This window comes from Coenobita brevimanus, chromosome 86 (assembly GCF_032717465.1).
Source record: "Coenobita brevimanus isolate Jiangsu-jjx chromosome 86, ASM3271746v2, whole genome shotgun sequence".
NCBI lineage: Eukaryota > Metazoa > Arthropoda > Malacostraca > Decapoda > Coenobitidae > Coenobita > Coenobita brevimanus.
The window spans coordinates 26558726-26574289 of record NC_137039.1 but is presented as its reverse complement, the minus strand read 5'-3'; the positions used below and the strand labels follow the sequence as shown (position 1 = coordinate 26574289).

General features: G+C 39.5%; 1 protein-coding gene across 1 annotated transcript in view; it reads right to left on the bottom strand.

Moving 5' to 3' along the window:
• LOC145410619 (vascular endothelial growth factor receptor 2-like) overlaps positions 1-15564 on the bottom strand; it is a 105369-nt gene that overhangs the window by 51338 nt on the left and 38467 nt on the right. Inside the window, exons 6-7 of the mRNA XM_080280732.1 lie at positions 14812-14942; positions 1964-2108 (exon numbers count right to left, since the gene is read on the bottom strand). Coding sequence (XP_080136858.1) covers positions 1964-2108; positions 14812-14942 — 276 coding nt within the window. The remainder of the gene's footprint in view (positions 1-1963; positions 2109-14811; positions 14943-15564) is intronic.

Here is a 15564-nt window from a genome sequence, read left to right as displayed (position 1 = left end):
TAAGGAGGTCCAACATGGGACAGTTAAATGGTCAGCTCCTTCAAGGGATGCCTGCTGGAGAAAACTGTTGACCATATGGGAAGCTACATCATGACTCACAAACATACAAAGATACATACATCATCTAATCACCACAACTTAATACTGAACCATGTGTTCATCCATCCATCCATCCACCATCCATCATCTAATCCAGTGTTACCCCATGAGAAGTATAGGAGCCCAGGGCTAGGCAAGATTGTCCTGACATTTAAAATGAGAGTGACCAGCCTCACTCATCCCGGTGTGGCATTACAAGAGAAATAAACCCCAACCATCCCTTGGATATAAACCTGCACCAGCTCAATCCCATTGGAGAGCCTTACTCACCCATTAAGCTGCTAAGCACCATAATTTGGTTATATGGTTACCATTCAGTGTAGTAAATGGTTTCCTGCTGTACATGGAACCATCTGGTTTGTCACTCAGTGTAGACACCCACAGACAGAAGGAGGAGGAAAGAATGAAAGAAAAAAAGACAGAAGAGGAAGGAAGGAAAGCAGGAAGGAAGAGAGGAAAGGGCAGGCTCCCAAGCAGCTCTGCATCGAGTGAGTGGATGGTGAGCATCCCCACATGGTCATCAATATGTACAGTATTCTGTATTATTTTCACAATCCTTCTTTCCTTCCATCTTCTTCTATCTTTCTTTCCTTCATTCTTTCCTCGTCCTTCTGCCTATGGGTGACTTTACACTCCCTCTTCTGTCTTTCATTCCTTCATTCTTTCCTTTTCCTTCTGCCTATGGGTGACTCTACACTGAATGACAAGCCAAATGGTTTCCTGTACACCAGGAAACCATTTACTATGCTGGGTGGTAACCATATAACCAAATTTTGGCGCCTGGTGGTTTAGTGGGTAATTATTGTGCTCCAATCGGATTGAGCCGGTGAAGGTTTATATCCAAGGGATGGTTGGGGTTTATTGCTCATGTAATGCCACTCAGGGATGAGTGAGGTTGGTCACTCTCATCTTAAATGTCAGGACCAACTGCCTAGCCCCGGGCTCCTACGCTCCTCATGGGGCAACGTAGGATTGGATGATGGATGGATGGATACTGCAAAACAGGCAAATTAAGTCATATACGGTAATACATGTACTGTAACACCCTGTAATATGCAAAATCCAAGATAGAGCACAAACCAAAGAAAACCAGAATGTGCACAGTTGTGGAAATGGTGATACGAACATAGTGGAACAGAATAGTAAAATGATACAAGGCAGGTAGTAGCACAAGACCATCTCAGGTCTGAGATAACAGCTCCCTGGGACTAGATATCAGAGGCATCCTTCATGTTATTTTCAAAAAAACTTTGGGGTCATATTTTGTATAATGTTCAACCACAGTTAAATTTTAGCACCTTTCTCCAGAACCCAGACAGTACCATGACAGATAATTCCCTCACTGCCCACTAAGCTTGACATGGCAACTAGTGACAGATGCTGCTTTGTTGAATTTCCTTTGATGTCAAAACATCCAACAAATCAAACAGTAAAAATTACAACAAAAATTGTAAGTATACCATAGTGGAAAATCCAACATCTATGCAACCTACTTTTAAATCCAGGAACTCAATCGTTTACTGTACCAAAAGACACTGTAAAAGTCCTCACATCCAACATGAATAGAAATGAACATGCCAAGACAATATTAATGTAGCAGCTGATTTTTAAACAATTTTCTTACTGTAATGTACAGTTCAAGTGTAATTTAAACTGCTTCTGTGCATTATTTTACAGTCAAATCTGGTCAGCTGTATTGTTTATATTCTCAGCTTGTATATCTCTAAAACATAAACAAATGGACAAGATAAGCTACTGAATTCTTGATTTACAGAAAAAAGTATACAAATAGTAATAAGTACTGAATACATTACCTAATGCAGGATTTAAGGACTTCTACATAAGAAAATAGAAAAAAACTTACAAGTAGTTATTCCTACATGAACCATGTATGGGTCTCGAAAGCGATCATTTTTGCAGAAGTACATCCCTGCATCCTGAAGAACCAGGTCACGCAACACAAATCCCACCTTTGGGTCAAATGCTTCCACTCTCGCATTATTGGTAATCTTGAGGAACGAAGAAGGAAGATGAAATTTTAAGTAAAGAGATCAGTGAGTTACACTCTGAGGTGACACTATTAAGTATCTGAACTATCTACATCCTGACCTGTAAAGACATTATTCACAGAGCACTGTACATGAGCTTCAACTTTCAGTTTCATGGGAGTAATTTTTATGTCGAGTAATGTGCTGTACTGTAGTCCTTTACTGTTGTTCCTCTAAGCATACACTTTGCAATTAATCAAGCAATACCCTGCACTGTATAATTACATACCATAGCTAATGCAAAACATCAAACATAACTGTACCACAAAATACACATCACACTATGAAAACAATGGGCAAATACCTGTACCAAATTATGTACAAAACACTGAAAGCTAGTACCCTTACATCTTTTGTACAGAATTAAATATTTGCCAAGTAGACTTTGCAAAGCTAAAGACTTATAACTGATGTTGATACTACTGTTGTTATTATTATTGTTGTTGCTATGACCTCAGGCTCACTTCAATGTGAATCCAGTAAACTGTAGACTGAAGGTGCCTTTCTCCTGCAGTCCAGTCCACTATCCTCCTTTTAGGAGATGAGGAGGAAGTTGCAGCATGTTTATATAACCAGGCAGTGGAGCCATCTGGTTATATCAGTGCCACTGTGTAAAGGCATCCCTCTCCAGCACATGCTAAAAGCTTATATTTACCCATACAATACAAAGGCAGTGGATGCTTCCTCAGAAAGTAGCATCATTAGCCACTTCCAGATACTGCCATGTCCAGCCACATAGAGCACTGTTAGGGAGGGTTGGTGGAACCTTAGGTCCAGCCATATACTGTATGGTAATGTGGGGTGGAATGGTAGGACACAAAGTACAGCCATGTACAGTACTGTGGGAGGTAAGAGGACATTTTAACTCCAGCCATGTACTGCACTGTGGGGTGGAGTGGGGGAAATACGATATTAAGTCCAGTTGCACATAGTACTGTAAGGAGGGTACAAGGACATCATGCACTGATAGTAGGACATTATAAGTCGCCATGTGTGGTATTGTGGGGAGGGTAAGAAGACACTGTAAATCTAGCCATGTACAGTACTGTGAGGAAGCTAGGAAGACACTTTAACCCGCCCCGTCCCGGCCACTTTTCGACCACTGGTACCCCCCAATCCCGGGCAATTTTCGACCTTTTTTTTTTTTTGCTAAAACTTTCGCTTTTGGTGAGAAACATCGAAAATTCATAGAGAAATCGCTCACCTGAGGTTTAAAATACTCATTACAGGTAGGAGAGCCTCCTTACTTTACTGGTTTTTCTATCAGGCTGGCACAAAAGAAAACGAGTTCTATGGGAGGATAACTATTTCACACCACTCATAAACGGTATTTATTTATTTACTGTTACGAATTTATATGTAGTACAAGAGTATATTGGTTTTCAAGCAGTAATATAGGCATTATAAGCATTGTTTCACTCACTAATACCTGACCTTTTTTTGCCACATTACCTGATCATCATTTCTAACTGTTTCTTCCTCTAATGCTATGTAAAGTTTGTCCTCCACATTGTCATTGATTGGGGAATCACTCTGGCCCTGAATTTCGTACCGTGGCATGACATGGCTATACTGGCCAGGTCACTGATAACAGGTGAATTGCTGAGAAAAGGGCATGCAGGGGGGGGGAGGAGGTCATGCTGGGTAAGGCATTGTCTCTGCCTGGCATCTTGTTGAGGCAGGTGTCCCGTGTATACGTACCAAAAATGACTCGCGAAAATTGAAAATTGTGGAAATTATGAACCTTGCAATTGCAGGACGTTGAAGTACGTCCTCGGGATTAGCTGTGACAAAACGTGAGGACGTGGAAGTACGTCCTCGGGACGGCGCGGGTTAATTCTTGTAACGTACAGTACTGTACCTGTACTGTGAGGGGAAGGAGGACACTAACTCTAGTCGTATATAGTATTGTGGGGGGGATATGGGTGCAGGAGAATACTGTAAGTCCAGTCACACACCCTACTGTACTAAGCCTTATACAGTAATCATTTTTGTATCCAGACACAAGACCCATTACCTGCAATATGACATTATCCAGACCTTATGAGCTGTAACATTTCTTAGACTTTAAACAGCATGGGTACTGGCTGTGCAACCTGTGGTGGTGGTGTCATCAGGCTGCTTGATCGTATCACCATTCACCAGCTACCACGTGCATATCCATACTCAGACCCACTCTGTGCCCTTGTTTACCAGCAGTGAGTTTGTATTTCCTTAGTTTGTGTGGCTATGCTTATTGTCATGACTCTGCTGTACATGAATACTGAGTAATAAAATCCAGATATATGATGGAAACAGACATCCACAACACTGAGCAATTCTCTTGTCTCCATGTTAATATTCTTTGGTAGCATGTGGGTAAAAAATTTGTTTCTTATTTATTCTGAACTTTGTTATGTATCTTGCATAGCTGGATAGCTTACTCACCAAACAAACTCATTAGACATCCAGTCTGTGTCTGATGAATTGCTCATTATTCATACATGTGACAACGTTAAACTGACAAGTTTTGCCCGCACCACTCTAAGTTGTCATGATGTCATTTGTTTACTGACATAATCACTCTCATAGGAAAGGTTATCTTAACCTATACAGTGCTGTGCACTTTTTTATTTACTGTACCATATTGCTTTTTTATACCTACAGTATATTATATACTATATCAAAGGAAAATATGTTTGGGATGGCTTCCATAGGATTTTCAGCATCTTCTAGGCAACTTCAGATAAAACTTTCAGTATCTGGAGAACCTGAGTACAAAACCCTCCCACAGTGAACGTATTCAAAGTAAACGATTCTCCTCGTGAAAGAGCAAGGGGTAATCAGGTTCGCAAAACCATAATAAATGAGTTGGACCCCGAGTGAATGAAATCAGGGGAAAGAGTAGGCCATAACCATCCCATATTGAATGACTCCCCCACTCCAGTAGACGATGCACGAGAGACTAGATCTGAGCAACCTGTTGAGCAGAATCCAATGGAGGATGAAGATTTGCCTACAGTATGTCAAAAATCAGTAAAATTCTAGTGGCAGTGGATGTTCTGAGACAAAAGGTCAGGGCAAATGAAACCAGCTACCTTAGAACACAGGAAGTGCTCAATGGGATAGAAACCACTTTTTGTTATTACACTGAAAGGCACGATACGGAAGTCAACAAAAGAAAACTAACACTCATCACACGCTACGACCGAATTCAAGAACAACAGGAGCCAGTTGCCTTTACATCGTCTGCTACACTTCCTGGGGAAGACAATGATGATGTGATGTCAGTGGTATCATCTGTGGACTCTGAAGGTTTTATGGGAGAGGTGAATGAGGTAGAGGCACATGGGGAAGTGGTTCAGTCAGGTGATGAGGGCGAGACTAAACCAGCTACCTTAGAACACAGGAAGTGCTCAATGGGATAGAAACCACTTTTCATTATTACACTGAAAGGCACGATATGGAAGTCAACAGAAGAAAACTAACACTCATCACACACTACTACCGAACTCAAGAAAAACAGGAGCCAGTTGCCTCTACATTATCTGCTACACTTCCTGGGGAAGACAATGATGATGTGATGTCAGTGGTATCAACTCTGGACTTTAAAGGTTTTATGGGAGAGGTGAATGAGGTAGAGGCACATGGGGAAGTGGTTCAGTCAGGTGATGAGGGAAAGACTGATGAAGGGAACGAGGGAGTGGTAGGTGATGTGGTTGGGACACCCTAAGTGTATCTACCTGCCTTGGAACCACCTGTATTCAAGCCAGTCATGACTGCCATGTGATCCATTCAAGGAAAACACCCATGTGTTTGTCATATTTTATATACAGGTATCTGTACTGTATGTTTTTGAAATGTGCCCTTTGGTACATCTCTGTGGCTAAAAAAGTGGACTTTGAGGGAGCAATGCCACCTGTAAGCAATATTTCCCATGAGATATGTTGTTCACAGTGAACGAATTCACAGTGAATGAGTTCGTCTGTCGCCCATAATTTTGTTCACTGTGGAAGGGTAATGTATTCAGACTGCCCTTGCCTGACTTAGTCTGGATACAAGAATATTACTGCATTGTACTCAAGACATGCCAGATACTCAACATCACATACTATACAGTACCAGTCACTAATTGGATGAACCTTTAGTATCTGCCAGCATCATCTCCATACAATGTTTGTTACTGTTACTACTGCTGTAGTCCCTGGCTCATTTAGATGTGAACCCAGTGAACTGAAGCCTGAAGTTACTCTTTTTCTGCAGACCATCATTCTCCTTTTAATGGATAGGAAGGAAGCTGAGGGATGCTTACATAACCAGGCAAAGGAGCTATCTGGTTATATCAGTGCCATCACATGAAGACACCCCTCTCCTGCACCCCTCATATAGGACTTGAGAGGTACTAGACACAGCATCACACACAGTACCAGTCTGAAGCACATTCTTTTCATCACCTACATGACATTATATTGAAATGGTGAAAAATTATAGAAATATGCACATCCTATCACTTTCTTATATTAAGATTCAGTATTATCTTAGTTACATTTCCATAATGGTTTATAAATGACGAATTTAAACTACACAAAATTATGTAATTGTTAGGTATGAAAAATGTAGCCACATTCCAAAGCAACAAAGACTGAGAAAGAATTTTTATCGGTATGCTTAGGAAAAGTGAGTATCATAAATATACTGTACTGTAATTCCTTCCTTAACAGTATCAGTCTGTGGATATATTATCATTTCATTCTAGGTAATTTCAGATGAAGTTATTCAGCTAAGGAAGGACTTTCAAACTGGAGGAATTGCTTAAACCTTCATTAATATTTTCAGTATATGTGGTCTATCCTATGAAGATTAAAAATGCTTGGAGTTAATATGTAAAAAAAATAATAATAATAACAGACTGAACAGGTTAAACGGGATTGGATCTATGACTTTAGGAAAGGGGGGCATGATTCCTAGTGGAACTGCCACAAGTCTGAATTCATACTGACTCATTACCAAATTCCTCAAAATCTGTTACTAAATCCCTCTGTTCACTGATATGATAAATGAGGATATAAAGGAGCGTTGTGGTGTGGATGCGGATGTGATAGGAAGCGTTATAAGGAACATACTGAGGTGGTTTGGCCATGTGGAGAGGATGGAGGGTGAGAGACTGACGAAGAGAGTGTATGTGAGTGAGGTGGAGGGGGGAAGCGGGAGGGGGAGGCCGAGGATGAGATGGAGGGATGGGATGGAGAGGTATATGACAGAGGGGGGTGTGAATTGGGAGCAGGGCAGTGAAATGGCAGGGGACAGGGCGACGTGGAGGCGATTTGTTTGTGGCCACCCCAAACGGGATTGAGGCGTCTGGCAATAGATAGATAGACAACATTTAAGATCTTTACTGCATATATTTTCACAAATATCACTGTTCTTCTACTACAAATAATCATTGGTCTTTCAAAACTAAGAAGGCATATGTCTCCCATGCCCCCTTCCCAAAATTCATGTCTGTTAAAACAACAATATAAAGTGCAAGTGTATCACAATTAGGATGCACATGAATGTCTCATAAAAAAATGCCCATTTCAGTGAAGATCTTAATATTCAACTTGTTCTGCACAGACCTTGCCTGAATAACACAGTTCAACTGACTTTCTGATCTTCAGATTTTTGGTAATTGATTAAAAAAAATATGCACGAAATTCATCAGCAGATTTTGTTTCCCAACAGTAATATGCTAAGATACTGTATTTGGTTGTTAAGAAGTTGGGTAAGAAAGTTTTGACTGAACCACGGCATTACTTTTCTCCATAAAACGATACAAGCAGCACACCAGACTAAATCACATGAACATGTTTGTGGTATCACCCATACAAACATTCTAAACAAACACCAGGACTCCCCATTATCCAACGTATTTACAAAGAAAACCAGCTTAACTGTACAACTCCTGGTACAGTATATGCAAGGCAATCAAATCAGTGACATCTATACTGTATTGCATCAATCACTCCCTGCTGATTAGCTCAAGCTCTACTACATTCATACATGCTTGTTAATTAAAATCATAATGCAGTAATTAGTTCTAAAAACTACATTAAATCAACAGTAAACTGTACTAATGAAGCTTTAATAGTAAAATTAGTACTGTTATTATGAATACATAACTAACATACAAAATAAGATTTCTTGGAGAATACAGTATGATAAAGATATACCAGTAATGCATAAATATAAACAATGGAGATAAGGCTATTAAATTAAGCTGTCAAAAGAAGTGTGTGTGTGTGTGTGTGTGTGTGTGTGTGTGTGTGTGTGTGTATTTACCTATTTGTATTTACCTATTTGTAGTATACAGGAATTGAGCAATGCTCGTGTTGTCCTGTCTCCATATCCACATTTATCAAGTCTACCTTTACACACATGAATGTTTTTCTCATGCACCACCTCTTTGTCCGAGTCGTTCCAATTATTTAAGAATATACCTAATTGTGATATACACGGAATGTACTATGCTGGTGGGTTTCCGTCGCTGTTTCTCAATAAGTCGAATTTAACTTTAAACTAGTTTAAGTTTTTAGACTGGACGATCTCTTTGTCCAGGCTATTCCATAAGTCTATACTTCTGTAAGGAAAGCTATATTTCTTGATATCCTTCAAGCAGCTTGACTTTTTCAATTTCATTCCATGTCCTCTTGTTGCTCTCTTATCCCATACAAACAGATCTTCTTTGTCAATTTTATCTACTCCCACCATGGTCCTGAACACCGCAATCATGTCTCCCCTCTTTCTCCTTTCCTCTAACGAAGGCAAATCCAGTTTTTCCAGCCTCTCTCTGTATGACAGGTCTGTCAGACTGGGGACCATCTTGGTTGCTGTTCTTTGTATTCTCTCAATCTTGTTTATATCTTTCTTTTATGTGGGGACCACACTACCGCTGCATATTCTAACCTGGGGCGGATCATGGCCACTATCAATTTTTTCATCATTTCCTCATCCATATAATGAAATGCTACTCTTATGTTAGTCAAGAGCTTATAAGTCTCTCCAACTATCTTGTTAATGTGCTTTTCTGGTGACAAACCATCTTGGACCAACACTCCCAAATCTTTCTCTTCTCTCCTTTTTGTGATTAATTCATTACCCAAAAAATAATTCAGTGATGGTCTCCTGGTACTTTTACCCATTTCCAATATTTTACATTTCTTTACATTAAATTTCATTTCCCACGTCCGGCTCCAATTGTGTATCCTATCCAAATCCTCCTGCAGTATTTTACAATCCTCCTCAACCTCTATCTTCCTCAAGATCTTTACATCATCAGCAAACAGACTCGCATAACTGTTCACTCCATCTACCATATCATTTACGTAAATCAGGAACATTACTGGAGCCAACACTGAGCCTTGAGGGACTCCACTTGTTACTTCCCTCCATCCAGACATCTTTTCCTTTATTACTGTCCTCATTTGTCTGTCTCTCAAAAAGTCTCTCATCCATTCCAGAAGTTTCCCCTTTAGTCCTCCTATATATTCTAGTTTCCACATTAGTCTCTTATGAGGTACCTTGTCAAAGGCCTTCTCTAAGTCTAAGTACACACAATCCACCCAACCATCTCTCTCCTGTACCACATCAATCGCTTCTTGAGTAAAAGCTCAACAAGTTTGAAACACATGACCTTCCACTTCTGAATCCAAACTGACATTCAGCCAAAATATTCATCTCTTCCAGATATTTTATCCATCTGTCTTTCAGGATTCTCTCACACAATTTTGTGACCATGCTGGTTAGAGACACTGGTCTATAATTCAGGGGTTCTTCCCTGTTTCCTCCCTTGTAAATTGGTACCACATTTGCCCTCTTCCATTCTTTTGGCACTTTCCCCTCTTCCAGTGAGCATACAATTAAGCTGTGAATTTTATCCGCCATTTGTTCTCTGCATTCCTTCAGTACCCAATTAGAAATTCCATCAGGTCCTGGGGCTTTCCTTACATCTTGAGTTTCCAGTAATTTATACACTTCCTGCACCTCCACTTTTATATCTTTCATCACCGGAACATTTCTAATCACTCCCTCCCCTTCCACAAGCTCCTTTTCTTTAGTGAAAACTGACTGGAAACGTTTGTTCATTATTTCTGCTTGCATTGCCGCATCCTTAAAGACCTCTCCATCTACTTTCAGCTTGGTGATTCCTTCCTTTTGTTTCAGTTTGCCATTAACAAATCTATAAAACAGTTTGGGTTCATCCTTGCATTTGTCAATTATACCTTTTTCAAAATTCCTTTCTTCTTCCCTACGTATTCTTGTGTATTCGTTTTCTTGTTCTTTTATATTCTTCCTTTGTTCTGTCGTTACCTCTCTTTCTCCAATTGTTCCACGCCTTATCTCTCTTTTTTTTGGCTATCATACACCTTCTATTAAACCACTCCTTTTTCCTGTTTTCTTTCCCTCTTACTCTTGGTACAAATTTTTCCACTCCCAGATTATAGAGGTCTAGAAAGATATCCCACTTCCTCTGTATCTCTCTTGTTTCTCTGAATTTTCTCCAATCCGCATTTTCAAAAAAGTTTCTCAATCCTGTAAAATTTGCTTTGCCAAAGTTGTATCTTCCCTGTCTATGAAGCTCGTCTCTTGGCTCGACGTTTCCTATTAACATCTGGAACTCAATGACCACGTGATCACTTTTTCCCAAAGGACAGAGATATTCCAATGAATCTATTACATCGGGTTCTTTGGTGAACAGTAAATCTAACCTTGCTGGTGTGTCCTCACCTCGAAACCGTGTCTCTTCTTTGACCCACTGTGTCATCACATTATTCATTATTATATTTAATAACATAGTACCCCACGAATCCTCGCCGCCTCCCGAGTACCATTCCTCCCAGTTCACCTCTTTACAATTAAAGTCACCCACCAAAATTATATTATTGCTTTTCTCAATTATTTTTTGCAAGTAGCTAGCCATATCTGACAACATCTCATGGTATTCGTCATCCTTCCATGCTCTCGTCTTTGGGGGAACATACACTACCGCCATATCTCTCTTAACATTCTCTCCAGTTTCTAATTTCATATATATCACTTCAGCCCTGCCTTCTCCCATTTCCACAGTATCTACATTTATGTTGTTCTTCACTGCTATCATCACTCCTCCTCCCTTTTTTCTTTTCTGTCTTTTCTCCACAGTTTGTATTTACCATCTCCCAAATGAACATCAATATCTTCTCTTAATTTGGTCTCTACAAAGCACATGACATCAGGTTCATGTTCTCTCAAGAAATCATTAATTTCAATCCTTGTTGATATGAAACCATCAACATTAGTATATATCACCTTCAAATTATTTTTGACATTATTAATACCCTCTTCTCTCCTACTCTCTGTCCGTACCACATCCTCAACTTCTGATCTTTCACAACCATCCCCCCTAGTTTCCTTCACTTCTATTTCCTTAAATACCATTTCCTTACTTTCATATCCAATACTCTCCAAAAAAAAAGTATTACGTTCTTCCTCTGTCCTCTTATCATTTTTTTCCTTTACTTCTTCCTTTAATGATTTTAAAACTTCTCTTTCTTCTTCATTCAGATCTTTTCTTATTATAATATTTTCCATCCCCGCCTCTTTGCTTAATTTCCAGGTCACTTTAAGTATCTCATTTATTACACTTTCTGATGTAAACTTGACTCTCATTGGTCTTGTTTCCCCTTTCTTATAAGGCCCTATCCTCCTTACTTCCTCAATTTCTTTTACCCACTTGTCTCCTTCGGGGTCAATCTTGCCTAATATTCCTCTCACCATGTTCATGTTTCTCTCGAGTCTTGCGAACCTAACCTTTTCTTCCTCTTCCCTGTTTCCAAATACTACCACACATCTGTTCCTTTCTACAGTTTCTCTCACTATTTTCTCTTTTTTCTTCAGTATTTTCACTACATTTTCTTCCATTTCTTTCTTGTTCATTTCCCTTTCTTCCTGGATGATCTCTCTTAAGCTGACCACTTCTTTCTGTTCTTCTTCTACGTGTGCCCACTTTGCCTTGTGTTCTTCTAGTACATTACTCACCTTCTCCGTTTTATTAGTACTCTCTTCAAGTTTCCTCCTCAGTTCAACATTTTCCCTCTTCAAATTCTTAATCTCTTCATTGGCTGTTTCGTTGGACTGGATTAGACTCTGTATGGTGGTTTCCGTATTTCCTGACACATCCTTTATCACTAGATTCTCTACTTTTTTTTCGAGTTCACTAATCCTCATAATTAATGTTTTCACCAGGTCCATGACATTAGTATTAGCATCAAATCCTTGAAATTCCATTCCCTCATTGTTTACATTTTCGGCCATCTTTAATGTACCGGTAAAGTACCTAAACAGCTGTTACCGAATAAGCCACAAACATTCATGTATACTATTGCCAACAAATCTTTACATTTTTGGTAGTCTACCAACTTTCATTATTTTAAATTTAAAGAAAGACCCTAGGAGACAGGACAGACAAAATTCCTGAAACTACTCAAGGTTAGGAGCGATGCCTGGGACGACCTCTCTCTCCGGCTGTTCGTGTGTGTGTGTGTGTGAATTTACTTATTTGTATTTACCTATTTGTAGTATACAGGAATTGAGCAATGCTCGTGTTGTCCTGACTCCATATCCACATTTATCTAGTCTACCTTTACACACATGAATGTTTTCCTCATGCACCACCTTTTCGTCTAAGTTGTTCCAAATACTTATGTATTTACCTAATATACCTAACTGTGATATACACGAAATGTGCTATGCTCGTGGGTTCCCATCGCTGTTTCTCAATAAGTTAAATTTAGCTGTAAACTTGTTTAAGCTTTTAGACTGGATGATCTCTTTGTCCAGGCTATTCCATAAGTCTATACTTCTATAAGGAAAGCTATAATTCTTGATATCCTTCAAGTAGCTTGACTTTTTCAATTTCATTCTGTGTCCTCTTGTTGCCCTCATCACATAAAAACAGATCTTCTTGGTCAATTTTATCTACTCCCACCATGGTCCTGAACACTGCAATCATGTCTCCCCTCATTCTCCTTTCCTCTAAGGAAGGCAAATCCAGCTTTTCTAGCCTCTCTCTGTATGACAGATCTGCCAGACTGGGGACCATCTTGGTTGCTGTTCTTTGTATTCTCTCAATCTTGTTTATATCTTATTCTCTCACTCTTGTTTATATCTTTCTTTTTGTGTGGGGACCACACTACCACTGCATATTCTAACCTGGGGCGGATCATGGCCACTATCAATTTTTTCATCATCTCCTCATCCATATAATGAAATGCTACTCTTATGTTAGTCAAGAGTTATACGTCTCTCTAATTATCTTGTTAATGTGTTTTTCAGGTGACAAACTATCTTGGACCAGCACTCCCAAATCTTTCTCTTCTCTCATTCTTGTGATTAATTCATTACCCAACAAATAATTCAGTGATGGCCTCCTGGTACTTTTACCCATTTCCAATATTTTACATTTCTTTACATTGAATTTCATTTCCCACGTCCGGCTCCAATCATGTATCCTATCCAGATCCTCCTGCAGCATTTTAAAATCCTCCTCAACCTCTACCTTCCTCAAGATCTTTACATCAACAGTAAACAGACTTGCATAACTGTTCACTCCATCTACCATATCATTTACGTAAATCAGGAACATTACTGGCGCCAACACCGAGCCTTGAAGGACTCCACTTGTTACTTCCCTCCATCCAGACATCCTATCCTTTATCACTGTCCTCATTTGTCTGTCTCTCAAAAAGTCTCTCATCCATTCCAGGAGTTTCCCCTTCAGTCCTCCTATATATTCTAGTTTCCACATTAGTCTCTTATGAGGTACCTTGTCAAAGGCCTTCTCTAAGTCTAAGTACACACAATCCACCCAACCATCTCTCTCCTGTACCATGTCAATCACTCTTGAGTAAAAGCTCAACAAGTTGGAAACACATGACCTTCCACTTCTGAATCCAAACTGACATTCAGCCAAAATATTCATCTCTGCTAGATATTTTATCCATCTGTCTTTCAGGATTCTCTCACACAATTTTGCGACCATGCTGGTTAGAGACACTGGTCTATAATTCAGGGGTTCTTCCCTGTTTCCTCCCTTATAAACTGGTACCACATTTGCCCTCTTCCATTCTTGTGGCACTTTCCCCTCTTCCAGAGAACACACGATTAAACTGTGAATTTTATCAGCCAGTTGTTTTCTGCATTCCTTCAGTCCCAAATTAAAAATTCCATCAGATCCTGGGGCTTTCCTTACATCTTGAGTTTCCAGTAATTTATACACTTCCTTTACCTCCACTTTTATATCTTTTATCACCAGTACATTTCTAATAACTTCCTCCCCTTCCACAAACTCTTTTTCATTAGTGAAAACTGATTGGAAACATTTGTTCATTATTTCAGCTTGCATTGCTGCATCTTTATAGACCTCTCCTTGTGTGTGTGTGTGTGTGTGTGTGTGTGTGTGTGTGTGTGTGTGTGTGTGTGTGTGTGTGTGTGTGTGTGTGTGTGTGTGTGTGTGTGTGTGTGTGTGTGTGTGTGTGTGTGTGTGTGTGTGTGTGTGTGTGTGTGTGTGTGTGTGTGTGTGTGTGTGTGTGTGTGTGTGTGTGTGTGTGGGTGTGGGTGTGGGTGTGTGGGTGTGCAAGAAGGAGTGTTAGAGTGATCTATAACTCACATCAATTCCATCCTTGGTGAGTGTAACTGGCAAGTTCGGGAGTGTGGTGCGGCAAGGTATTACCAGTTTCTGGGAAGTTGTCTTTTGAATGATGCCACTGTAATAAGCATCAACAAATCCAGCTGTTCCATCTGAAAGAGTGAAAGGTTATATAATTGTAAGTTTCAGTATCCTTTGAATTGTGACCCTTCTTTGAGGTGCTGTTGGTCTGTCCCTATTTAGAGTACAGGTACTTTTGTTGGAATGTGTAGCACTTGCAACAACATCCTATCTCATGGCAACCATAGGTCCTCAGGTAGTATAAAATGTTCAACCCTTCAGTCAGTGGAATGCATTTTAACTTACTACATCCCAGCAACTACAGCATCAGACTTATGCGACTGGAATTTAATTAAAAATTGTTTTTACCAAAAATTGTATTAGAGTTATAAAAAAAAATGTGAAAACTCCACTATTCAAGATAAAAGATGCAATACATTATTATAAGAAAGAATAATACTGTTGACAAACAGCACTGCACTGTGAAATATGACTGCAGCAGGAGCAGTTACACACCTACACCTTTGCACCTCTAGATATTATTATGTACTGTACAGAAAAAAAAAAAAAAAAAAAAAATCCGTATTATCAATTTTCGGCCCTAGAGGGCTAATGACATAACATGTTTAACTATATGGCAAACAGCCCATTCTCAGATGAACAAAAGTGTCTGGCATTAGCTAAAATAATGAAAGAAGTACTGTACATCAGATC